General features: G+C 37.4%; 1 protein-coding gene across 3 annotated transcripts in view; it reads left to right on the top strand.

The window, feature by feature from the left end:
• GHR (growth hormone receptor) overlaps positions 1-23,537 on the top strand; it is a 233,313-nt gene extending 209,776 nt beyond the window's left edge. For all 3 annotated transcript variants that reach the window (XM_019748545.2, XM_019748546.2, XM_074328964.1), the window contains 6 exons: positions 1,678-1,850; positions 6,278-6,456; positions 12,159-12,324; positions 14,547-14,637; positions 20,125-20,194; positions 20,524-23,537. In XM_019748545.2, coding sequence (XP_019604104.2) covers positions 1,678-1,850; positions 6,278-6,456; positions 12,159-12,324; positions 14,547-14,637; positions 20,125-20,194; positions 20,524-21,495 — 1,651 coding nt within the window. In that variant the 3' untranslated portion in view covers positions 21,496-23,537. The remainder of the gene's footprint in view (positions 1-1,677; positions 1,851-6,277; positions 6,457-12,158; positions 12,325-14,546; positions 14,638-20,124; positions 20,195-20,523) is intronic.
• Positions 23,538-26,456: the final 2,919 nt, after the last annotated feature.

Below are 26,456 nucleotides of genomic sequence, written 5' to 3'. Positions count from 1 at the left end.
AGCAATCATTCCCTCTTCTGAACTTTTAGGGAGGCTGAAGAGCACTATATGTGAGCACTTATCCATACTGCTTTGTAATGCTGTTTTTCAATCATGCCCCTGAGGCAGGAATAGTTCTTTAGGCACACGTGAATCCCCCAGAATGCCCAGTACAGTGTTTTATATATAATCAGTCCTTGTTAAATATCAATGGAATGAAGGCAAAAGACCAAAACACTACTCAGACTCTAATTTCTAAGTCTTTTTCTAGCCTGAAGGTAGGGACCAAATCTTTTTAAACATTGTATCCACACAGTGCGAGGGCTGGATATAATGCTTATATAGTGCCTACGTAGTAGACTCCCAAAGATGGCTTGCTGAACTCAGTCAGTCAGTCAGACAGATCGGGCAGTGGAGAGCTGCATCCCATTCTATCATGTTTGCTCTGTTCCTGCTGAGGGAGCACTTGAGTCTGAGCAATCCTTTGATTTTTGTTCAGGTCCCCCTGGCAGCAGCCCAGGGAATTTCCTTTCCCTAAACTCTGACTTCCTTCCACAGTGAATTTCCTGGCATCTCTTTTCCATTCAACACATATCCTGCTGTTGTTTTAAGTGATTGGGGCAAATGATGCTTTCTGTAGAGTGGGATAGAGATGAATAACTTTATGGTGGAATGTAAATGTGAAGATGCAGCTTCTCTGATTTATTCAGTGTTCTCCCATCTATCCTCCATGATTTGTTTCTTTATTTGTTTGTTTTTATCTGATCCAAGATATAGGAAAAGAGGAACTTGTTCTTTGTAGAGAAACCAAAAAAAGGCACTCATAAGCAAACATGTTGATTCAATTTATCCCATGTTTGTTTTCCCTTTTTTGTGTATATACTATAATTAAATGTCCATTCGCAGTTACAAAATGGAAAAGAAAAATGCTTTCTGGGTTTGGAAATATTTTTTAATTTCTGGGTTCATGCCTTTAATCTCTTTCGGGATGGAGGAGAAAAGGCTGGGAATCCCTCGTGGATTCCTATAAGTATCACCTGGGTGTCCAGCATGTTAGAAATGTTCTCATGGTTCTTCATGCGATTGAGGAAAAAGTCAGAAGTATGGAAAGGCATTCAAGGCATCAGCAGAGCACCCCCAAGCATAGGACAGCCATCAGGCGAGGGACAGGATGGTTCAGAGTAGGGTGGTGGCCAATTTTCCACCTCAGAGCCTCCCAAACCTTAGTGCCACTCAGCCTGCAGAACACCACCAGCGTGCCTTGGTTCCTGCCACCGTGAGTTTGGGAAACGCCCAGGTCTAAAGACTCGCAGTTCTCTGGGAATATCTATAGTTTGGGAGTCAACTACCTGCTGTGTTTTAATGAAGGACAATTTTTAAACCTCCCTAAGCCTCAAAACCTTTATCTGTACAATGGGGTAATAAAGTAGCTACTAATGAATCATTTAGTTTAGGAGCTGGCACATCGTATGCAGTCAGTGAACAGATGCTTTTACAGTACTAAATGGCCCCCTATCGGTCTGCAGACACTGGTGATGCCTGCAGATGCTATGGTACTCTTTGGAAGTGGCACCACTAAAATACTTGCTCATAAATATTTGTGTTTCAGTTTATTGCATCTGACTGTCAAGCAACTCACTTTGACTAAGCTATGACATGATTTTGGAACAATTCATCCTCTTTCATCCTCCATTTCAGGAGCACTCAAGAATGGACTCAAGACTGGAAGGAATGCCCCGATTATGTCTCCGCTGGAGAAAACAGCTGTTACTTTAATTCATCTTATACCTCCATTTGGATACCCTACTGTATCAAGCTAACTAGCAATGGTGGTACTGTGGATCAAAAGTGCTTTTCTGTTGAGGAAATAGGTAAATTACAGGTTTGTGTTTTATTTGACGTGGCTTTAGAGTAAGTAAGCGGGGAAGCCTGCAACGTCCTAGCGTATTCGTGTGGGAAGACTTTGTCATCATGCTCAAGGGGTGGATGGAAGTCGACAGGGCACAAGATCAGCTGGTGAACAAGAGGGAAAGGGCAGAGGAACACAAGTTGGCTCTAACATAAAAGAATCCAGCAATAAGTGTTGTAAAGTAACGAATAGGAGCTTTGTGGAGACTTTTCCTTGAAAAGGTCAGCTGGACCTTGTGTGCCACTGCAAGGGACAAACTCAGTGTACTCTTAAGAGTCCTTCTTTCCTAATAATTTCATGTGGTTATTATATTCAGGTCTACTGGCATATGTTGGTCTCTGATCTCTATCATTGCTCTAATACATGCCTAGAATTTCTTTATCACAAAGCATGACTACTCTGGAATTTTACAAAACAGCCCGAATCAGTTAAAAGACATGTTTATAAGATCTCAAGACAAACATTGGAGATAATCAGCTCAAAGAACTAAGTGAAAGATCCAAACAGATTACCCTTTGCCCATCATATGGACACAGGGGAAATGAAACAAAGCAAAAAACAAAACAAACAAACAACTATAATTGGAATGTTCATGTTTAAACTATAGTAAGTATAAACAGCCAAATAGAAAAGAAAAATCAAAGAATGACTTTGAGTAGTTGACATTGGTGCCTCAAATTTATATACAAAAGCTTATTTGTTGCTTATAGGAATTCCTTGGAGCTGCTCTCACATATGCTGTTCTAGTATGTGGTTTTTTTAGGCACCAGCTGACTGGAAGAGACTGAGAATGTGGCTGGAAGCTACAGACAGAAACAAGTAAATCTGATAGCTTGACTTTGAGGAAGAAGATTGAGAAAACTTAAGCAGAAAAGAAAACACAATTGTATAGTTTAGAGAGACTATTTAGTATAAGTCCTGACATCAATAGGCAGAGCTATTGAGTGGCTAAATGGTGATAGTAAGAACACTGGGTCAAGACCGGTGTCTGACCCTGCCTCTGCCAACAGCCCACCTGCTCATTTACCTGGACAACTTTCACTGGGCGCCTGCCACGAGCCAGGCACTGTTCGTGCACTGTGCCCGAATTAGTAAGATACAATCAAGTTGGGGAGACAGGTGTGTGAACAGATAACTGCAATAAACAATAACAAATAATTGCAATTCCACACAGTAGGTATTGGACTCAAGGTGTGTGGTGTACACAGCAAGCCAAGCTGGTGGCCAAAGCGCAAATGATTGGACCCAAGGGATGAGGAAGGGCTATATGGAGATCGTGACAGTTCAGTGACATCTCAATGCATCAGTGGGGGTTGCCAGGTGTACAAATGGATTGTACTTCCAACAACTACTAACCTCCAAAAGTAACAAACAGCTCAGAGTGTTCAAAGACCCAGGAGCAGTTAGGCAGGCCTGACGGGTCGGCAAGAGAAATCACCGGTGGTTTTGTGTAGCCGACAAGGGAATTTGGACTTTATCTTACCGCCAAGGGGTACATTTTTGGGTGTTTAAGCATGGAAATGACCTGAGGATAGCAATAGCTAACGCTTACAAAGCATTCATCATTGGTCAGGTATAGTAACCATGTGTTCTATTGTAATTCCCGTTTTATAAATGATGAAACCGAGGCTCAGAGCAGTTAAGTAACTAGCTCAAGGTCAAACAGCTAGTAGGCAGAGCTGAGATTTGAACCTAGGCGGCGTAGCTCCAGAGTCTGTGCTCTTAATCTCAAAGTTGTACGGTACCCCCTGTCATGCTACTAATGCCTCAGGGAAATTCATCTTGCTGTGGTCTGGAAGGTAGATTGGGGTAGTACAGATTAGCAGTTCAGAGAGAGAACAGTTTGTGATTATTAGGGCGAAAGATGAGGACGGGCAGAGTTACAACAGTAGCAGAGAAGGAGGGAGCTGAGAGTGAGAAACAACAAAGAACTAAAGGATCTTAAGATGTCAGTCACACACCTCAGCGTCCTCGTGTGTTACGTATGTATTCTACTACAACCTCACAGGGCTGCTCTTTAGATTTAAAGTAATATATTAGTTAGACATTTGTCATTCATTCAGTTTATTCAGCAAATATTTATTGGGTCTCTTCCTTGGACCAGGCATGTTCTAGGTGCTAGGGACCGAAAATGTCTACCCTGGTGGGATTTTATCCCAATGAGGGAGGAAAGAGACAAAAAAAATAATGTAGGGAAGGAGAACAGAAGCACTAGCGATATTGCTTTTTTCAATAGCATTATCAGAGTTGACTTCACAGAGACCATGACACTTGGGTAAAGAAGGAAATGAAAGGATAGTCATGTGTATATTTAAGGGAAGAGCGTTTCAGCAAACGGGTACAACAAGGGTAAAAGATGCTGAGGCGGGAGCATGCTTTTCCTCTCTCAAGGACCAGCACGGGGAGAAGGAGCTGGCACAGAGTGAGCAAAGAGGAGAACGATGAGACTAAATCAAGAGATCTAGTCTTTCAGCCTGTGTAATGACTTTGGCTTTCACTAGGAGTGAGATAAGAAGCCTTTGGAGGGTTTTCAATGCTGAGTGATATGATCTAACTTAAGTGTGAAGATAGTCACTGTGACAATTGTGTTGAGAATGGACTGAATGGGGACAAAGACCACAGGAGGAGAACATTTAGGAGGCGACTGTAGCAAGATGGACACCAAATTATAATGGCTAGGACCAGGTTATAGAGGTGAAGGTGGTGAGAAGTGGTTGGATTCTGGGACTGTCTTGAAAGTACAGCTGACAGAATGTGGGGTGGTGAGAAAAAGATGAATCAAGGAAGAGTTCACCGTTTTTATCCTGCACAACTGGAAGGATGAAGAGAGAGGGAAGATGAAAGAGGAGCAAATTCTGGGGAGAAGAGTAGGCTTGTTTGGGAACGTATTCAATCTCAAATGCTTTTTAAACATCTCAGAGGTGTTGTCAGGTATGCCACATGGAGGTATGTGTAGAGGCAAGGGAGAGGTTCCTATGCTTAGAACAATGATCCTGAGCCTTCTCCAAAAGGAGCCTGTTCATCTTCTATTTAAAGTGGGGAGATTTTTAAGATGCAACATGAATGACATGTTTCAGAAAATTTTTCCAGCAAAAACATTTTTTATAGTTCAGTTACCTAAAGGGTTAAGCTTCAGTTGTCAGAATTCATCTGTCCCCAACCAGTCCAGAAAAGAGGGATATTACTGTCAATATGTGGCATAGGTAGCTTAGCTATTTTGCAAATCCTTCCAATTTAATTTCTAAAATGTAGTCATGATTAGTCAAATTTGGACTTTTTTTTTTTAAGTGGTGTGCATTCCACAGTGGCCAAGAGCATGCTCTTTTGCAGTGATTGTTTACACGCTGGTTGAATACAAGAGCTACCCTCTTTGGCCACCAGATTTTAACAGGCAGTTAAGAGCGCCTCACAGTGTATATTATCTCTGATCAACCCTGGAGACCCAGACTTTGAGGCACTCTAGGTGACCTCTGCATGTAGAAAAGAAAGTAAATTTTACTCTATCTGCCAGTGGTTTTTGGAAACTTCAGTACTGAGACCTAACTAGCAGTAATTTATTGGGGACTATCTTGAATATAAATTTAGATAAAGTTCCTAGCTTTGGAGTCCATATTTCTCTTCATCAGCCTTTGGGAAATTGTGGTCTTTGTGGGCCTAACTGGCTGAATACCACAGATCTACCTGAGATTGTACAGGATGTCAGTAGAAACAAGCAGAACACGATTTCAGATTGTCCGTGTGCAGTCAAGTGCAAGACAGAAAACACCGAATCGTCACCATTTGAAAGCACAGTGTGCTGCCTTCCTCTTAGGTCTAAAGAAATGATCACGTGTGGCCAGAAGATGACAAATGAAGGAGCATTTGCTGAGTGTTGGGAAGAATTGTACTAGTAGCAATACAGAAATAAACAAAACAAGGGCCTTGCCCCAGATCATAAACATTTTGAGAGAAAAAAAAGGATTTCTCTACCCCAAGTTCCAAAAAAATCCACATGTTTAAATGCTATAGATTTTTCTGATTCTGTTCTTTTAGTTTTTAGTTAAAATGAATTCCTTTGCCCAAATCCCAAAGCATTAATTCTAGCAGAGCTAAAAGAAGTGTAAAACATGACAGATCTTTAACAAAACTTATAGATCAGATTTTAGACTCGAAAAGGAATTTTGTGTAGGGGCTCTTTTAAGAGTTAAAAGCAGATCATCCTTAAGTTAAAAAATGATGTGTTTTCTTTTTTAAGTTAAAAAAAGTGAGAATATGCTAATAGAAATATTAGAAGAATTACGAGTATCAATAATACAAACGTATAAAGTAATTTGGTCTCTTCAGAAGAAAGCATTCTATTAATACCCAGCTGTGTCTCTCTGTGTACTAACTCTCCACCGAAATGCACAGTACAACCAGATCCACCTATTGGCCTCAACTGGACTTTACTGAATATCAGTTTAACGGGGATTCATGCGGACATCCAAGTGAGATGGGAACCACCACCCAATGCAGACGTTCAGAAGGGATGGATAGTCCTGGAGTATGAACTGCAATACAAAGAAATAAACGAGACCCAGTGGAGAATGGTAAGGTATCATTATATCTCACACTTAAAAATCTTTTGCATTTTCTTCATTTAATTTCAACAAACCCCTCTCATTTATAATTAGACTTTCTTTTGACCTAATACCACATGCCCCTGCTATTTGCTTCATAATTGCTTATTTGAGGAAAACCAATGTAATCAGTAAAATATCATCTTGGAATTCTGTCCTCCAGCAGATGCTTACATGGCGCTTAGATGGAAGCCTATGGAAGGGAAGGAAAACTGTTTCCCCAATCACCCTTGGTGTTCAGTTTGACTTTAGAACAAAAGTGTATACTTTAGACACTTTGATGTCTTTGGGGATGTGGCGAAACATGGGAAGGGTTATGATCAAGGTCAACAGTGAGCTATGGCTAAATATTCTCCCATGACTTTAGTTGCTACTACTTATAAGACTTCAATTAAAGTAAGTTATTAAATTACTGCAGGAGGGAAGCAGAAGGAGGGCATTTGTCCCTTAGAGGTTTCAGAAGGATGTTTTGTTAAGTACCTTAGGGGAGAATCAAGCTAAGAGGTTTTTATGTGGGCAAGTAGCATGGCACTGGTTGACCTCTGAAGTCCTCACTTCCTTGCCAAGTGCATGGGAACTAGGTACTTAGATAAATTCCACATGGCACACAACAAAAAGAAAAACAGGATTATCATGCTGCTCCCAATATAACTAATTCTAAATCAGTCTAACCACAGCCACAGCCCTGGCCAAGCCAAGTGGTTTCTGGCTGGTCATGAGGTCATGCCCAGCAGCCTGGCACAGCCAGAACTTTGAGACACCAGGCCCTGTCCATTCAGTGAACTGCTGAAAAAAGAAGCTGATTTTGTCATTAAAGGAAAGCTAAATTTGGAGCAGCTTTGAACAGTTAAATATTGGGTTTTGAGGTTCTGTTTTCAGCATCATTTTAATTTAGATATCTATTCTTCAACTTGGTGCAAAAAGCACTTGGTTGGCTGCTGACTCAAACATGACTTTAAATTCAAGCTATAGTCCAACATTTATTCAGCAACAAGATATTGAAATAACTACTGTGCACAAGGTACTGTGCTACGTACCCCCAAGGCAGCAGTTCTCAAAGTGTGAACTGTGGACCCCTGAGGGTTCCTGAGACCCTTTTAAGGAGTCCACAAGGCCAAGACAATTCTCACAATGATACTAAAATAGTTCCTTGTTTCCCTGTGTTGAGATTTGTATTGATGGTACAAAAGCAATGGTGGGAAAACTATTGCTGCCTTAGCACAAATCAAGGCAGTAGTACGAACTGTACTGATAGTCACTATATTCTTTACCACCAAGCACTTGCAGTAAGAATGGGAAGGGAGGGAGCCAGTTGCACATCATACTGCCCTTCATGAAGCTGTAAAAATTAATTTTATTACATCTTGACCTTTGAGTACATAGCTCTTTAATATTCCATGTGACACATAAGAAATACACAAAAGCACTCTGCATACCGAGGTACTGATGGTTGTCTTGAGAAAAGAGTTAAACAGCTGAGATGCCAACTATTCAGATGTTGTTTGCATGGAACACCATGTGGGACACCATTTTTACGTGAAAGAACAACTGATAAACAGATAAATAGTTATTTATTAATATAGTTGAGATGGGAAATATTTGACAAACATTTCTTGAAAAAGAATGAAATGAGCTTATCACTTCAAGAAAAACACTTGACAGTATTTATCGGCAATGAAAAAAATGTAGCTTTCAAGGGGAAATTAGGATTTTGGAAAACTTTTGTGTGTAACCGTAAGCTTGATAGCTTCCCAATCATTAAAGACTTTCCTGATGAGATCAATGGTGATACTATTGGCAAAGGGATTTTTTTTTTTATATTGCATAATAAAATGTGTGTACATTTAGAAAATCTGCATAACTCAGTGAACCAGTTTTTTCCACATGACTATGATGTAACCAAAATCACTCATGGGGACATGATCCATTCAAAGCACTAAATGGAATCGTGGAATTTAATGTAATAAAGTACAAAAGATTAATTGATACAGTTTAGGATTCCACATTGCAACTGACCTTTAAGGAAATACCACTTACTGAGTTTGGGTGTCAGTGTTAAAGAAGAATATCGACGATTATCTAAAAACGCTATTAAAACATCCTTCCTTTTCCTCATTATATATGAGGTGTGATCAAACAATGCATTGAATGTTTAATTTTAAAAAATGTATTACAGTAAAGACACATTGCCATTAATCCTCAAAATTCTCCCCCTCGCTTCAAACACACTTATCATTCTTGCCACTTTCTGAAGAAGTTCTGGAAGTCCTCTTTCATGAGTGTCTTCAGTTGCACTGTTGTGGCTGCTTCAATGTCCTGAATTATTTTGACCTTGGGGAAGAGCCAGAAGTCACATGGTGCCAGATCCAGTGAATAAGGTGGATGAGGACACACCGTAATGTTTTTATTTGACAGAAATTGCCATATACCAGAAGCGATGTGTGACAACAAGAGCGTTGTCATGATGGAGGATGATTTATAGCACACTTTAAAACATGCTTTCTCTCAACCATAGCTCACACCCAAATGACTACATGAAGAAGTTGAAACTTGTCACACACTGTTACTAAGGTTCGGTGTGCCGCTTCCCATATTGAAGATCCCCTGCCTTTCTGTTGGATGGTGCTTGACAGCAGCATTCACTGTATTTTGTGATCACAACGGAAAGGCCCTGTGTCACACATTGCTTCTGGTACAGCATTTTCTGTCAAACAAAAACATAATGGTGTGTTCTCATCCACCTTATTCACTGGATCTGGCACCATGTGACTTCTGGCTCTTCCCCAAAGTCAAAGTGGTCATGAAAGGTAAACATTTTGACTCAGTTCAGAACATCAAGGCAGCCACAACAGCATAACTAAAGACACTCACAAAAGAGGACACCCAGAACTGCTTCAGAGAATGGCAAGAACGATGTGATAAGTATGTTCAAAGTGAGGGGGAGTATCTTAAGAAGGATTAATGGCAATGTGTCTTTTACTGTAAATTTTTTTTTAATTTAAACATTCACCGTATGTTTTGATCACACCTCATATCTGTGAGAGAACAGATGTTATTCATGCACTTCCACCAAAACAATACATCCTAACAGATTTAATTCACAAGCAAATGTAAAAATATAGCCATCTTCTACTAAGCCGGACATTAAAGAGATTTGCAAAAATGTAAAGCAGTGTCAGTCTTTTCACTATAATTGTATATTTTTGGTAAGTACAATAATTTTTATAAAAATATGTTAACATGAAATCAATGTATTATTTTATTTTTAAAATTAGCGTTTTTAAATTTCTCAGTTTCAATTTGTAACGTGGTAAATAGTGATAGTTATAACCCAAATAAACCAAGTCGGTAGGATTCTCAATAATTTTTAGTAGTGTAAAGGAGTCCTGAAACAAAAAAGTTCGACAACCTAGAAAAAGCAAAGATGTGAATCAGAACGTTAGCATTCATACATTTATTGATCATAGTTTCAAGCCTGAAAGTTTCTGGCATGTAGTTATGTCTCAGCCGAGGCATCCTGAGTCAGGAGCTAGGGAGCATGGTGCTCAGTCAGCTGACAGTTCAGGGCTGTCTCACATATGGCTTTGTTGTACTTTTCATTGTATCCTGCTACAAAAATTGCATTAGATCATCCAAAGGGATCAGTTAATGTTTACTTACCTTTTATGAGTGAAGTCATGTATTTATGGTATTTATAAGTTTGGTCATTTGCAAGGGTCTCAGACAGAGTTGTCATGAATATCAAGGGCCTATCCATAAGAATTGGCCTCTTTCTGGAAGAAACACACTATCTAATTGATTATGAGTACAAGTGTCATAAGCATAAAAAGAAGAGAGGTTTGTAAGTAGAGGGGAAAAAGCTAGTATTTGTTGCTTGTATCAGAAATTCATGTTACCATTTGGTAATATTGAATTTGGTATTATTGTGTCTTTTTTGAACAGGTGTTTACATTTTGAATAAGAAGTAATACTAATGACCATGTAGTTGCTTACAACTATTTACCTGCTAAACCAAGTTAAGAATTTATGGTGTTCTAAGGACTTTATGGGTGGCATAGAATTATCCACAATGTATGAGCTATCTCTTGAGCACCAGCTGTATACCCGGTATTGTGCTGGGCTTTGGGAATGCAAAGATAATGAAGGCATTGTTTGCCCCCAAAGAATTTGCAGTCTAATAGAGAAATCTGGGCAGTAAAATATAAGAAGGACTATAGGATGTGTATTATCTAGCAGGATGGAGTAAGGAAAAGTGCCAGGAAAGTCTTAGAAGTTCCGCTATACTTGCACCAAGAACAGGCGTTCCCTCACAGGCAGGTGGCAGAGTTCACTGTGGCAGCAGGAGCCTTGTGAGCAGATCTTAGTGGCTGGTGCAGAGGGTGGAGGAAAGATAGAGAGGAGACCATAGATCAAATCACCAAGAACCCCTTTCTGGCTTTGTTATTAGTAAAATCTGTAAAGAAATAACATTGGTGACAATGACAGAGAAATTAGGGCTTCAAGAATAAAAACATAGACTTTTAAAATATTTTAAGGAAAATGGTGGGGTTTTTTTGGAAAATAATAAATTTAATATTCAGAGTCCTACCTTTAGGAAAGCATTTTAGACATGCAAATATTCCATGTATTAAGTATAAGCTTCTGTAAAAGATGCAAAATTACCATCCCATGTACACATAGGAAAGAAAGAGATACTTAGTGAATAAAAACTAGCTGAGGTGAAAGAAAAATTTGTTTTAGAAACTGAAGGTCCAGCTTCTGATTTAGTGAAACAAATGAGAATCATATTTATATGAAAAATCTATGCTGTTGAAAAAGTGAGTTTCACGTTTTTTATAAAGAGGAGCAATCTGTTCTACCGGAAGCCACATGAAAAATACATATTGAATGCCTGCTTTAAATATTTGACTTAGAGGAAAACACTATCACTAGTTGGGTCTACTTCTTTGATAGCAACATGTTTTAAAAGTCTAGTGTTCTCACCTACTCTTCCCCATGAAGGTAAAAGTATATCCTGGCCATAAGGCTTGTGGGACCCTGATGTTAATTAACTGAGGACTCCTGTGACTTTTCTTTGCAGATTTTGAATAGCAAACTATTTTGAGGTGGTTTTAAGCCTTCTAGAGTAAGCAGATTAGGTATGTAGTTGCTTCTAATAGAATTATTTGAAAGTTCAATTGAGACAACTATGATTTTATGAATGACTATCCGAATTTCCAAAGAATGACTGTGATTTGTTTTGGTGTGAAAATATGTTTGTTTTTTCTGTTCTTATGTCTTCATACAACATTGTAATATCCCAAAGGGTAGGCGACATATCTGTCATCTTTATAGTTCTGTCATTTTCCATAATAATTTTATTATGCTTTGATCTTAGAATATTTGACAACCTAAGTCAAAGGTATCGCTACATTTCTATAAAAGTCTATTATATCTTTGGGTTTACACCAAAATAAAATTGAGACCTATTATCCATTTAACAAATGATTCTTTGTAAAGTTATTTGCCTTGATCTTTCTTTCCTTAAATAGCAAGCATCCCCGACAGTTCATTTTCAAATATTACCTACTTTACAGAAATTAATTGACTACAAATGCAGAAACACCTTGTACAGTTTATTGCATTGAGCTGTTGACTCTCTAACCAATACGTTTTATATTTTGTCTTGAAAGATGGACCCTGTATTGTCAACGTCAGTTCCAGTGTACTCACTGAGATTAGATAAAGAATACGAAGTGCGCGTGAGATCCAGACAACGAAACTCTGAAAAATATGGCGAGTTCAGTGAGGTGCTGTATGTAACACTTCCTCAGATGAGCCCATTGGCATGTGAAGAAGGTAAAAATAAAAGATTAAAATGGCAGCCAACATGGCTTCATCAATAGGCAGTGATACTTTCCCTACACTATTTGGGTGTTCTCCAGGTCATCATATATTAGCTTCAAATGTCAGGGTGAGAGACCTCGAGCTCATTCTCTATAACAGGTATTATCCATTAAAAAGCAGGAGGAGGATTTAGTTTTTGAGTTATTTAATTCAGGAAAAGTCCTGGGGTGGATGCAAGTTAGACCAGGGAAGATATTAATAGGGGTTACCTCTAGATATCAGAATTTCAGGTGATTCTTTCTTTATATGTTTGCATAATTCTAAAATTTTCTACAATGAGTTATTTGCATTTATAATCAGGAAAATATGTTTTTCAAGTACATAATGAAGAAATGCTGTATCTATAAGGATGGATGTAATATGTGACATCTAAGAGAAAGTCTGATATTGAGTCAGCATACGTAGTCAGAGGCAGACACTGATTGGTATTAGACAATTGAAGTGTGGCTTTTACTTAGAGAAGGCTTAATAAGTAGTGTGCCACTTATGCTCAAAAATGACTTGGAACATTTGAAGATCCTATATAAGAGAAATGCAAAGATAATTATAGTTTGAAAAAATGAAAACTATGAATTCAGAATGTAAGAATTAAAATTTTTGGATACAGAAATAAAGAATGCTGCTTAACAATGTATATTAAGTATATAAAATATTATCACTCTCAAATGAGAATTGGCTGTAGCTCATCTCCATTAAATACAGAACTTTGCAGGGCCATATAAGGAGCTGAGATTTGTTAATGAAACAATCACAAGCTACCGAGAAATGAGATTTATGTGTATGCATTTATGGTACAGGTAGAATTCATGATACTAAATGACACTTCAATAAAAATGTCTATAACTCCTTTTTTTTCTAAGCTATACTTAACAGGCTTGCTGTTTCAAACAATTAGATGTAATGAAACACTTGCCACTGCCCTTTAAGCTTATTGTGATGGCATTTAATTCACCTAACACAAATTTTTTTTGAATTGGCTTTTACTTTCATGTTAAAGAAAAAAGATGATGAAGCACTAGCATTGTGTTGTGTTCCTGAATATGTCACTGATATAAAACTATAAATAGCACATGATACAAATGGTATTCTCTCCCCCACTGATTCTTTATAAGGCCCATAGGATCTCCCTTGGAGATTTTAATAAAATTCAAGAAAATTAAAACAAGGAAAGAATATTACAGTCTAAAAGCTTACTTTTAATAAAACAATGTTAAGGTAAATTCCACCTGTCTTTTTAAATTAAAAAGCAGTTAACCTCTGCCAGTGCAGGAATACTGGGGACCAGCTACACGGCAGTTGGTAGGCATTTGTTTCTAAGGAATAAAGTAGAAGTTTTACAAACAAATTCCCCCCAAGTCTGCTAGAAAGTTACTAAAATCTGAAAGTGGGAGCCCTAGTTCTGATCTTCTTCCGTCAAAGGAATTTTTTGTAGCTGTAAAATAATGTGCTCTGCATGTCTGAAAAGTTTCAGTCATGATTCAAAAATAAAAACTCTGCCCCCATCTTTTTGATAGACCTTAATCTGGAGAATAAAAAAATATCACCATACCTTGAAAAGAAAAAGGAACCAAGTAGACACTGTTTAGGTAAAGTGGTGTGTTAACCAGCAGCACTTTTTCCTACAGCTGAAGCCTTTAATGACATTTCATGAACTCATACCTTTTCCCAGAAAATAAGACCCAGCCGGACAATCAGTTCTAATGCATCTTTTGGAGCAAAAATTAATATAAAACCCGATATATTATATTATATTATATTATATTATATTATATTATATTATATTATATTAATCACCCGGTCTTATAGTATAGTAAAATAAGACCTGGTCTTTTTAATTTTTTCTCTAAAAGATGCATTAGAGCTGATTGTTGGGCTAGGTCTTATTTTTGGGGAAATACGGTATGATGCTTAAAGCAGTTTTGCTTTATAAACATCGATTGTGCTTAAAGTGTATGCTATATCTTTATCTTGATTTTTTTTAATGTGAAAGGATTTGAAGAAGTATTCTTTGAACAGAAAATACTTCTAAAGCATTGCATTCTGTTTCAGTGAAATTACTGACTTTACTAGATGAATACAAAATAGGAAGTATTTTTATGGGAAAACAGGAAATGAAATGTAAACTTCAACTGTTCCTAATCCTATGAGTGAGATATTGTTCTCGTGTATTTCAGATTTCCAGTTTCCATGGTTCTTAATTATTGTCTTTGGAATATTTGGGCTAACGGTGATATTATTTTTATTCATATTTTCTAAACAGCAAAGGTAGGTGTGAAATAATCTACTTTGATGTTTTTGCCAATTGTTTACATTTTCATATGTGTTTCCATTTGTTATTTGATATTTTCTTTTGCAAATCATGAGTGAAAATTTTAAACCAGGAAAACAGTATCTCCAGTTACACATTTACCATTGTGTTGTGTTCATCAAAGAGAATTAGCAGGTTTTGGTTCTATCTGGGAAGTTGTATACGACTTCAAGAGGCTGAGGCTGGTGCCTGCCACCTTGTGATACGCGCCTCCTTAACAAAACTAACAAAACTGTCTTCTCAGTGCTGCCTCTTCACCTCTTCCAAGTCGTGAATAAGTTGACCCATTCATTCAGGACCATAAGGTAGCACTACACCTTTGGCGGAGTTTGACGCAGTCCTAATACACAAACAAATTTAGGTGGCAAACTAAAGCCACCTAGATAAATCAATCTAATAAAACCTTTTTAGACTTCATATAATGGCAATTTCAAGTAAGTTCAAATTTTGTTTCAATTATTTGGATACTTATGATTTTGCCTATATTTGTCAACACAGCTAAAATTCTGAATATGAAGAGATTCCTTTCTGCATTGTCTTGGAATTAAGACTTGGGTTCCAGGTGTTATTCTGCCACTATGTTTGACCTTGTTTGAGTCCCTCAACTTCTCTAGGCCTCCATCTTCTCATAGGTATTATGAGAGTATTAGAAAATATATGACCTTTCACTTTCCTTTGAGTAATAAGATCTATCATTCTGTTTTCCTTCCTGAAAGAAACTCAGTACAGACTATAAGAAATTTTGATACAAATATAGAAAAAATTATTGGTACTGATTGTTAGTTTTCTTAGAGTATTTTTAAAGTCCCATGAGTTAATCTTGCCCCTTCACCTAGAAGTAGAGTCACCAACATTCCCAGTTTGCCTGGGACTTTCCTGGTTTTAGCACTAGAAGTCCTGTGTCCCTCAATTACAAGCAAACCGAAATGGTTGGTTACCATACCTGGAATGGAAGACAAGTTCTCCAGCTGAAGCCAAGAAACATCGACAAATCAAAGTAGGATCTATGTGAATATATTGTAAGAACTTTTTAATTTATTTTTTGAAGTCCTATGGCGTTTTTCAACATTAAGACAGAAAGAAAAATTCTGAGAATACTGGAGTTCTAGAGTTTCAAGCATACTAAAAGTCTCTAAGTGAATGCAGAAAGGGTTATTTTTAGTAGAGTGTCATCTCCAGTTTTATAATGTCAACCAATAGGAAAGCAAAATTCACTCTATAGAATTTCATTTTGCACCTGATTTTCTAGCAACATTTCTCTTTTATGAACACAACTATTATAAAGCAGGACAATCCAGTTTTCCGTTGTTTAGGGGAAAATTCGTAAATAAGTAAATACGTTTTTGGACTTTTAAGTAATTTATATATTTAAATAATGTCAACAACAAAGGAGCCAAATTATTCTGTTGGTTAACTTGAATTCATTGATCTGTACAGTTGAAGGGCTAATTTATTTGTAACTGCAGTAGATAAAACCACTCTGCATATAAAGTAATTTATTCTTAACATTAGCTGTCAATTTCAGGTCATTGTGAAGGCCAAGTAAATTTGTTATGTAGTTAAATTGTACTAGTTAACAATGTTTCAGAGAAAAAGTATCCTTTCAACAAATAGAATTTCAAAGAAAACATATTTACCTTTGTTTAAAAGAGTATTTTCTATGAATAATGAAGTTTTTAACTATAAACACTGATCAAAATCACCAAATTGTGATATTCTTTTGAAATCTTTTTTGTACTTCCAAATTTCCTGTGCAAAATTAAGTTCTGTGTAGAAAATAATTTTTTTCTTTTATTTAGCCATTAAATCCTTATCATTGTCTAACTTTCCACATTTTAATGAAATAGGAAATGGTATAAAATAGTTGTCAGCAGGTGTGGAAAGGACATGTAGTTCTAACAATTAAAATAATACTCCAAAGAAGGAGGTGCTATGTCAGTCTTCCCCATAATCTTAAGGCTGTAAAAAGCTCCAGGTCCTCCATGTCTTTGGTTGAAGTTTTGCGAGTCCACAATCTAAGCCACTTCTCCCTTTCTTAATTCAGATAATTAAGGTAACTGTAGCAAAATTCATAATGTAATTTGGATTTGAATGCAATGATAGCAAAGTGTCAAACACAGTTTTATGCTAGGTTATCTTTATTCTGTACTCTGTGACACCATATGACATACCTGTAGCCTTCAAGCTATTACAATCAGGAAAAAAATAATAGTAACTGAATCAGCATAAAACACAAGTGCAAACTGGCAACTGAAAGCCAAAGTCAGCCTGCAGATCCATGTTTTATTATTTTATGTTATTTTTATTTTGAATTAAAGATTTTGCTATAAAGTGTAGGGAATTTTCACACAAAAATTCAGATTTCCAGATTGCCTTTAAAAATGGAAAGTTCTAGTGAAACTGGGTTCATATGCCTGCATGGCAACATACACTGAAGCTGGCCAGCTGTCTCATTTGGGAAGGACATATATTCTCTAGTTTGTTACCATCCGCATCCCTCCCTATGACAACCCAACTGGCTTGCTTCATTCATCTGCATGAGCTACTTGAGCCCTACAGGCCACAGGACTGGCCACCCTGGCAGAAGGTCAACTGCAACTCATAGAAAGCTAACTACCAACATGTGCCTGAATGTCGTCCTCCCCTTCAAAGGAGAGGCATACATAAAAGTCAGGCACTAGACATTTGGGGATCTTTGCTTCCTATAATTAGAGTTAGGTTACGTTTGTGCATGTCTTTGAACATTTAAAATATTCATTTAAAGATTCAGAACCAAATAAGAGCAGCATAACAGCAGGCAAGGGCCTGGGCTTTGGAGTCAGGTGCTTTGGATTTAAGCCCCAGCTATGCCAAGTATTAGTACATGATTTGAACATGTTCCTTAAATCTCTGAATCTTTCCACTGGTAATATCATCTGCCTTCTTGGTAGTTATAAGAACTGCATGAACTGTTTAGAACAGAAGCTGACAAACTTGTTTTAGAAAGCCTAAATGTTTAGGTTTTCTGTGAGCCATGCAGTCTCTGTCATACCACTCGACTCTGCCACGAAGGCAGAAAAGCAGCCATAGACAATATGTGAAGTAATGAATATGACTGTATTCCAATAAAACTTCATTTACAAAAACAGAGGTCAGACCAGGTTTGGCCCACAGGCTGTAATTGGCTGACCCACAGTTTAGTGCAAAATATATCTCAGTGCCTGGTCTGTCAGAGACATTCAAAAAATGGTAGTTATTATTAATAATTTATGTTTTTCCTGTATCTTATATTTATAAGTAACAACTTGTCTTACTACTTGTCCCATTGAGTAAACCTAATGGAGGCTACTCAAAGCAACTTATAAAATGGAATTTGGCTTACGCCTTGGTTTAGGTAAAAAGGTAATGTAAATATTCAGAAGATGGGTTCCCTATTGAATAGACTAAACTGTCCATTCACATTGAGTAGAATGTCAGCTGGTATACAAAAATCAGGTTATCATCCTTGCCCAATAGTGGTATCTCTGGCACTTAGAGTTGTTTTTTTAAAACAGTAAAATGAGTTCGTTGAAATTTATAATCTCTGAGCTATTTTTCTAGTGCTACAATGTTGATTTTAAAACAAACACTAGGAATGATATCCAAAATATATAAGGAACTCATATAACTCAGTAACAAAAAAATAAACAATCCAATCAAAAAATGGGCAGAGAACAAGAAAAGACATGCAGATGGAAAAAGACATATGAAAAGATGCTCACGATCACTAATCATCAAGGAAATGCAAATCAAAATCACAATGAGATACCACTTCACACCTGTCAGAATGGCTATTATCAGAAGGTCAATAAATAACATTTTGGTGAGGATGTGAAGAAAAGGTAACCCTGTGCACTGTTGGTGGGACTTCAAACTGATGCCCCCACTGTGGAAAACAGTATGGAGTTTCCTCAAAAAACTAAAAATAGAATTACCATATGACCCAGCAATTCCACTTCTGGGCATTTATCCAAGGAAAACAAGAACACTAATTTGAAAACATATATGCACCCCTATGTTCATTGCAGTATTATTTACAATAGCCAAGCTATGGAAGCAACCTAGGTGTCCATCAATAAATGAATGGATAAAGAAGATGTGGTACACAGACACACACTCATATATTACACAGCAATAAAAAAGAACGAAATCTTGCCGTTTGCAACAGCATGAGTGTTATGCTAAGTGAAATAAGTTAGGCAGAGAAAGGCAAATACTGTATGGTTTCATTTATCTGTGGAATCTAAAAAACAAAACAAGTGAACAAACAAAACAAAAACAGACTCATAGAACAGAGACCAAAGATACGATTACCACAAAAAAGGGTATGGAGGGATAGGTGAAAATGGGAAGGGGAATATAGTCGATAATGTTGTGATAAGTTTGCATGGTGACAAATAATTACAAGAGTTAGCAGGGTGATCACCTTGTAAAGTATAAAAATGTCTAATCCCTATATTGTACACCTGAAACTAATACAACTAGTATAATATCGTATTCAAACTAGACTTAAATTTTAAAAAGCTTAACTCAGTAAATAAAAAAACTCTAGTTACATTGTTTGAAAAATAGATAAATGATTTATTCAAATTTATTCAAGAAATGTTTATTGAGTACCTTCTATGTGCCAGGAATTGTTCTAAGTACTGGTGATACAACAGGCACAAAGCAGGCAGGATAGACACTGAAATGGATTATAGTCAGAAAATAATTTAAGTATTTGAATCACAGAAAATTTAAGTGCATCTTAGAATTGTGTATATAAACCCATACTGATTAGTTATAGTTCAAATTTAGTCTGTCCCAACTGAAATGAATGCTGAAGTGACACTATGGTTAATGAGATCATCTTATATAACTTTATAATTAATGTGAGCTCTGTGGCGTAAACTTATCCCAGTCCACCCTAATTTGGCTTCATGTTGATTGGCCCTTCCTTCTTTCCTTCCTTCCTTTTTTCCTTCCTCCCTCCCTCCCTTCCTTCCTTCCTTCCTTCCTTCCTTCCTTCCTTCATTCATTCCTTCATTCCTTCATTCCTTCCTTCTTTCCCTTTGCAAATTAGTAATAAGATGTGCATTAAAATTACCTTTCTTATAACTGAAATTGAAACTGAATTAAATTTCTCATTTCTAAATACTAAAGCTGGCTGTCAATAAAAGACATTAAGAAAAAAAGTTATAGGAAAACAACATTTTATTTAAATTGACTTCAGATGAGGGCCTTGTTGTTGTTGTTGTTGTTTCTATAGTTTTTTTCCTTATCATTTACTGCTTAGTATTTTCCTTCTCTTTCTCATATTCCATGTATAAATTACCAGAATATTGGGGATAAGTAATAGTATTGTCAATATTTTATTTCTATCTTTTGAAATAAGAGAATGTGCAACTTTTAAGATATGTCAAACCAAAAGTTTATTTGTTTTCAAGGATTAAGATGCTGATTCTGCCCCCAGTTCCAGTTCCAAAGATTAAAGGAATTGATCCAGATCTATTCAAGGTAATTAATAAATTATCTAAGTTATAGAGAACACTAATTAAATGATACCTGAAGAACGTTGTCTTGTGTTGAGAGCTTTTGCAAGCTATATGTAACACATTCCATTTTTTGTACCCCTTCTGGAGAAAAATTTTTTAAATATTACATGTCAACATTATGAGACTATCTTATATGTTTAAAAATTCTTCACTAATGCTATTTTTTTATTATACGGTTCCATTACTATTGTTTTTATTGGCAACCATAATTAGTCTCTAAATGTTAATTTGTTAAATTACTTAATCATTATGAGTTTCTTTTCATAGATCTTAATTTTCTTCATTTCCTAGGAAGGAAAATTAGAAGAAGTGAACACAATCTTAGCCATTCATGACAATTATAAACCTGAATTCTACAATGATGACTCTTGGGTTGAATTCATTGAGCTAGATATCGACGACCTTGATGAAAAGACTGAAGGATCAGACACAGACAGACTTCTACGCAGTGACCATCAGAAATCACTTACTATCCTTGGGGCGAAGGATGATGACTCTGGACGTACCAGCTGTTATGAACCTGACATTCTGGAGACTGATTTCAATGCCAGTGACGTGGGTGATGGTACCTCAGAGGTTGCTCAGCCACAAAGGTTAAAAGGGGAAGCAGATCTCTTGTGCCTTGACATGAAGAATCAAAATGACCCATCCTCTCATGATGCTACCCCTGCTACTCAGGAGCCCAGTGTTATCCTAGCGGAGGAAAACAAATCAAGACCACTTCTCATTGGTGGAACTGAGTCAACTCATCAGGCTGCCCATACTCAGCTAAGCAATCCAAGTTCACTGGCAAACATCGACTTTTACGCCCAGGTAAGCGACATTACACCAGCAGGGAGTGTGGTCCTTTCCCCGGGCCAAAAGAATAAGGCAGGGATATCCCAGTGTGACATACATCCAGAAGTGGTCTCATTCTGCCAAGCAAACTTCATCACGGACAATGCCTACTTCTGCGAGGCAGATGCCAAAAAGTGCATCGCTATGGCCCCTCACGTCGAGATCGAATCACGTGTAGAGCCAAGACTTAACCAGGAAGACATTTACATCACCACAGAAAGCCTTACCACTACTGCTGGGAGGTCTGGGACTGCAGAAGAGGGTCCAAGTTCTGAGCTGCCTGTCCCAGACTATACCTCCATTCATATAGTACAGTCTCCACAGGGCCTCGTGCTCAATGCGACTGCCTTGCCCTTGTCTGACAAGGAGTTTCTCTCATCATGTGGCTATGTAAGCACAGACCAACTGAACAAAATCATGCCGTAGCCTTCCCTTGATTTCCCATGAGCTAAATATTTAATGGCAAAGAGTTGGCTGGAACATGAATGCTTAAACCAAAACAATGTTTAAACTTTTTTTGGTGGGGCATGGGGAGGTGTGGATTCTAAATGCCTTTTCCTGAAATGTTGAAACATGATATTAAAAAAAAAAAATAATAAGAATGCTTAATCAGATAGATATTCCTGTTGTGAATTGTAAATATTTTAAAGAATAGTCTCAAAGACTGTCTAGTGGCAGTGATTATCTTGTTCTTGTGGTTGTTAATTTTGTGATGCTAAGCATTGAATGGCTGTGTTTTTAATGTATAGTAAATCATGCTTTTTGAAAAAGCGAAAAATCAGGTGGCTTTTGCAGTTCAGGAAAATGGAATGCAAATTATAGCACAGGCTAATTTTTTTAAATAATCGGGAACTAAAATTATAGATAAGAAGACAAAAATAGTTTGGATATGTAAAATTTATTTTGACTCAAAATTGATGAAGATATTTTTAATAATTTACACTACAAGCATGGCTATTTTATATTACACTACATGCGGTGTACTGTAGTTCATGCAGACCCATCTGAAGAATGTAGCAACTACAGTCTAAAGCTCGTTTAATGCTTTGGTCAGTGCACCTAAAGAAAATAAAATAAATTAGTTTTTTACAAGGCCCTTTTTATACCTCCCCAAAACTCCTTAAACACTTCCACAATGATTGTAGTTACTTGCATTATTGGAACATGCTCGTCTTATCTGAATTTTTAAACAAATATTTGTTCATTTAGAAAACTTTAAAACGGTTGCACAGGTCAACTTATCATGAACCAAAAAACAAACAAAAAATCTTTTCTTACAAATGTTGGTTCATGTGAGAGCACTACATACTGAGAGAAGTAGCAATTATGGCTGGTTCATACTGACCGGGATGCTGAAGGGCTGCAGTTGCACAGGGACTGAGTTTTTTAGGGCACACAGATCCTGAGAGGAAAGCCCTAGAAACTCGGCAGCAGGATCTCCTTAAACACAGCATGGTTTTCTTTCATAGTTACCTAAGAAGGGAATGAGGTGCAAGAAGCGTTTTGTATGTTGAAGCAAGTCGAAATGAAGTTAACCAAATAATGGAATAAAAAGTGCAAGAAATAGGTTTTGGTTTCATAGCCCATAGCCAGACACATGCTCATTATTTATGGTAACGAGAAACAGAAGAAACAAGATTTTAAATCCCCACAGATAACTCAAAATCTCCTTAAACCAAAAGCGGAAACTATCTTCCTCACCAAACTCTATACGCATAGGATTTATTTAAAGTAGTAAAAGAAGATGTTTCATCATTTTTTATTTCCTCTCTGAGTGGACTGGCCCCAAAACAGGTAGTCAGAAGAAGGGGCCTGAGTAATTTATAAACTTATAAATTTTTCAGTCCCTTCATAACCCTAACATCATTATTTGGAGCATTCTAATAGCTCCCCACAAGGTTTATCAAAAAAGAGGAGAACCTTATTTCACTGAAGAATGCTTCTCATTTTAAGTATTTTTTAAAAGGTTAATAAAACTTTAAAGTTAGCTTTAACTTAAGTATTTGCCATTTAGCTCGGACCTTTTTAGGAAATAAGCCTAATGGTTGGTAATTTTAAATTCCCTCTTTCTTGCAAGGACAGTGAAAAGCTAGAATTGGGTGTTTAAAGTTCAACATGTTACTTCGTAATAGATGTTTAATAGCTTTTGTGCTACCTTGCTGCTATGGTTTTCTCTAATAGCTACATAAGTTAGTTTCATATAAAATTTCATCGATGTAGAACCTAATTCAACTTAAAACTGTGTGTTTGGGGAAACTATGTTACTATTTCACAATAGGCTGACAACATTTCTATAGCCAAAAATAGCTAAATACCTCAATCAGTCTCAGAATGTCATTTTGGTACTTTGCTGGCCACACAAGCCATTATTCACTAGTATGACTAGTTGTGTCCTGCAGTTTATATTTAACTTTCTTTATGTCTGTGGATTTTTTTCCTTCAAAGTTTAATAAATTTATTTTCTTGGATTCGTGATGGTATGCTTCTCTTATCAAACACCCACATGAAAAACATCCCAAGCAGACTACAAGCTGTGAGTTTTTCCCATTGAAAAGAGGACCTTAGCGCAGTTGGTGTAAACACATTGGCAATGGGTATGGAGACTTTTGTTATGAGCTGAATATATAAACATAGAGGAGGCAGCTCCCTACCTCTCTTTTTTGGGAAAACAGGAGCCCAGCTCAGAAATAGCCTGGCTTGTCTGATCTGTGCCCTCTAAGGCTCTTAGAGTCATGTTTTCAATGAGTTATAGTTTGCAAGACGTGTGGGGGGACGGGCGCGGGGCAGAGAGAGCAGTGCTTGAATCTTTAAGCTAATTTCTAGGTTGAGCATGTTGCCTGGAAGGAGGAAAATGAGCTTTCCCCCTACCATTCACACATTAGCACAAGTCAGTTTGTCAGACTAGCTCTTTGTCATCATGGGAAGCAGATAATACGTCAGGCCTGGGAAGGAGTCCAGTCAGATAGGTTGTGTAGGAGCCCGAGAGCAGTGAGCCCATGAAGCACAGATTGCTCCACACAAGGCTCCAGGCCGGTTCACTACTAAATCACAACGTCATGTGCAGGCAGGGAATCCTGAGACGAGGGACTCTAGTGGCACCTAGAAGGCCACTGAACAATTAGTTATTCAGCAAGTTGGATGCATCCTGCCACGACTTTCATAATACTTGAGGGTTTACATTTAATACCAAAAAACTCTACCTGCTGCCTTCTGCCTTTTGAGCCACCACTACCTGAAAGAACCATGGGAAAACCCTCAGGATTTCCTACTTTCTCATTTGGAAATATGGTTTGGAAAATCGTGTCTTTTCTTTCACTGAGATATTGGAACACATACTGCTTTAACACTCACAAAACAAATGAAGGGTCACCGTTTCTAGCATCAGATATTTATTTCTCACATATGCTATACCAACCTTATAATACTGTAAGTTTATCCTATAAACTTATATGTGTACCTCAGGGAATCAGGAGTGAAGGGAAAGGAAGGCCTGCTTATTTCATAGACTGGAAAAGCACAATCTTTTCTATTTCAAGAGATTTATGTCATATTGAAGATGGCTACGCATGTGTTCCTGATTTAAATTTCCCAATTGTTTTAAGACAATTCTAATACTGAAATCTATTCTTGTGTTACAATATTTACTTATGTACATAGTTTTACATCAAAATACTAAATGTCCTTTCATGTTCCCTGTTTAGGGTAAAAAAAATAGGGGGAAAACTAGAGTTTCTTAAGTACAAACTTTAGTTTAGACTTCAAGATCCCACATAATTTGCCCAATGGCCTTTGCAGGCTTAAAATTAAAGAGTTATGTGTAAAGGGCACAGTTTCTGAATAAATTTGACAGTTGGCTAACATTCAAGCTCTGTTCCCTTGGAAATCTAATAAGATTATCATGTCCACTATGTTACGTAGGCAAAATTGCTCATGGTTAAAATGATCTCTGACTGGGAAATTCCATCTGGATGGGGAGAAACTCGAAATACCTGGAGATAAACCATACTTTGGACTTGAGTCTGGTGACTCTTGTAATTGAGCATGTCCCCTATGAGGACACTGGAAGCTATGCACGGGGTTGGAACAAGAGTTTTTGGCTCCAATAGGGCATGGAGCTTCTACGCCTGGGGGGACTCCTTTACCTGCCCAATAGGAGACTCCATCGCTTGCACCAGAGCTGTCACTTGGGGAAGAGAGGAGAAAAAACACTGGGCAGCTGTATAAACAGCTGTTCTGCATGGACTATTGCCACAACTATAACTACAGCAGAAAGCCTGACACTGCCCTGTCCTAAGTCCTTCCTGTCCTATGTTCTTTTGAGCAGACTGGGGCCAAGTGTGGTCTCTGGTCGTCTGGGGAATGTTTCCTGAACCTAAGAAGATCCCATTGCGATGTAGCAAGAGGCACTTGCTACTTCTTGAACAAAGTGTGTGCTCTCCCCTCTCTATGTCTTTGCTCATTCCTCTCTCCCACCTGAAAAGTTCCAATTTAGGGAGGAGATCAAATGCCTCCTTCATGAAGCCCCCAACCCCAATTCCCTCCATCCTTGAGTGATCATTCCCTCCTCTGAACCACTTTTAATGATTCGCTCTGGTTGTTAGCTCACCTAACAACTGCCTAGGATGGGTTTACCACCATGTATTCTGGGGCATACCTGTTCCCTGAAATGTTCTTAAATGAGTGATTCTGTGGCCCAGTAAGTTTGGAAAACACTTCATACTACACTTCCCTGTGGGAGAGCCAGCGTGCATACTGACATTTTAAGCTTCTACAATTGAAAAAAAAAGTTAACGTTATTTCCTAATTTAACAATGAAAACTATGTAAAGGAGTACCCATTATTATAGCTATTAACACTTGGGAAAAGCTGCTCTAAGAAGACTAACTAGCACAAAATAAAGTTACAGAAAATTTCAGATGCATGTGAATCTGAACAAAGCATATTTATGTGATGCCATTAAACTTACTTTCTCAATAAAACTTCTTAAAAAATAAAAGGCAATGGGAAACAAAAGAAAAAATAAACAGATGGTACTACATCAAACTAAAAAGTTTCTGCACAGTGAAGGAAACCATCAACAAAATAAAAAGACAACCTACTGACTGGGAGAAGATATTTGCCAATGATACATCCAATGAGGGTTTAATATCCAAAACATATAAGGAACTCATACAACTTAACACCGAAAAAACAATCTGATTAAAATAGTGGGTAGAGGACCCGAATAGACATTTCTCCAAAGATATACAATGGCCAACAGGCATATGAAAAGATGCTCAATGTCACTAATCATCAAGGAAATGCAATTAACACCACAATGAGATATCACTTTGCACGTGTCAGAATGGCTATCATTAATAAATCAACAAACAGGAAGTGTTGGTGAG

The sequence above is a fragment of the Rhinolophus sinicus genome, linkage group LG03 (genome assembly GCF_036562045.2).
Source record: "Rhinolophus sinicus isolate RSC01 linkage group LG03, ASM3656204v1, whole genome shotgun sequence".
Classification (NCBI taxonomy): domain Eukaryota; kingdom Metazoa; phylum Chordata; class Mammalia; order Chiroptera; family Rhinolophidae; genus Rhinolophus; species Rhinolophus sinicus.
Note: the sequence above shows the minus strand (reverse complement) of the source record. Positions and strands in the feature narration are given on the sequence as shown.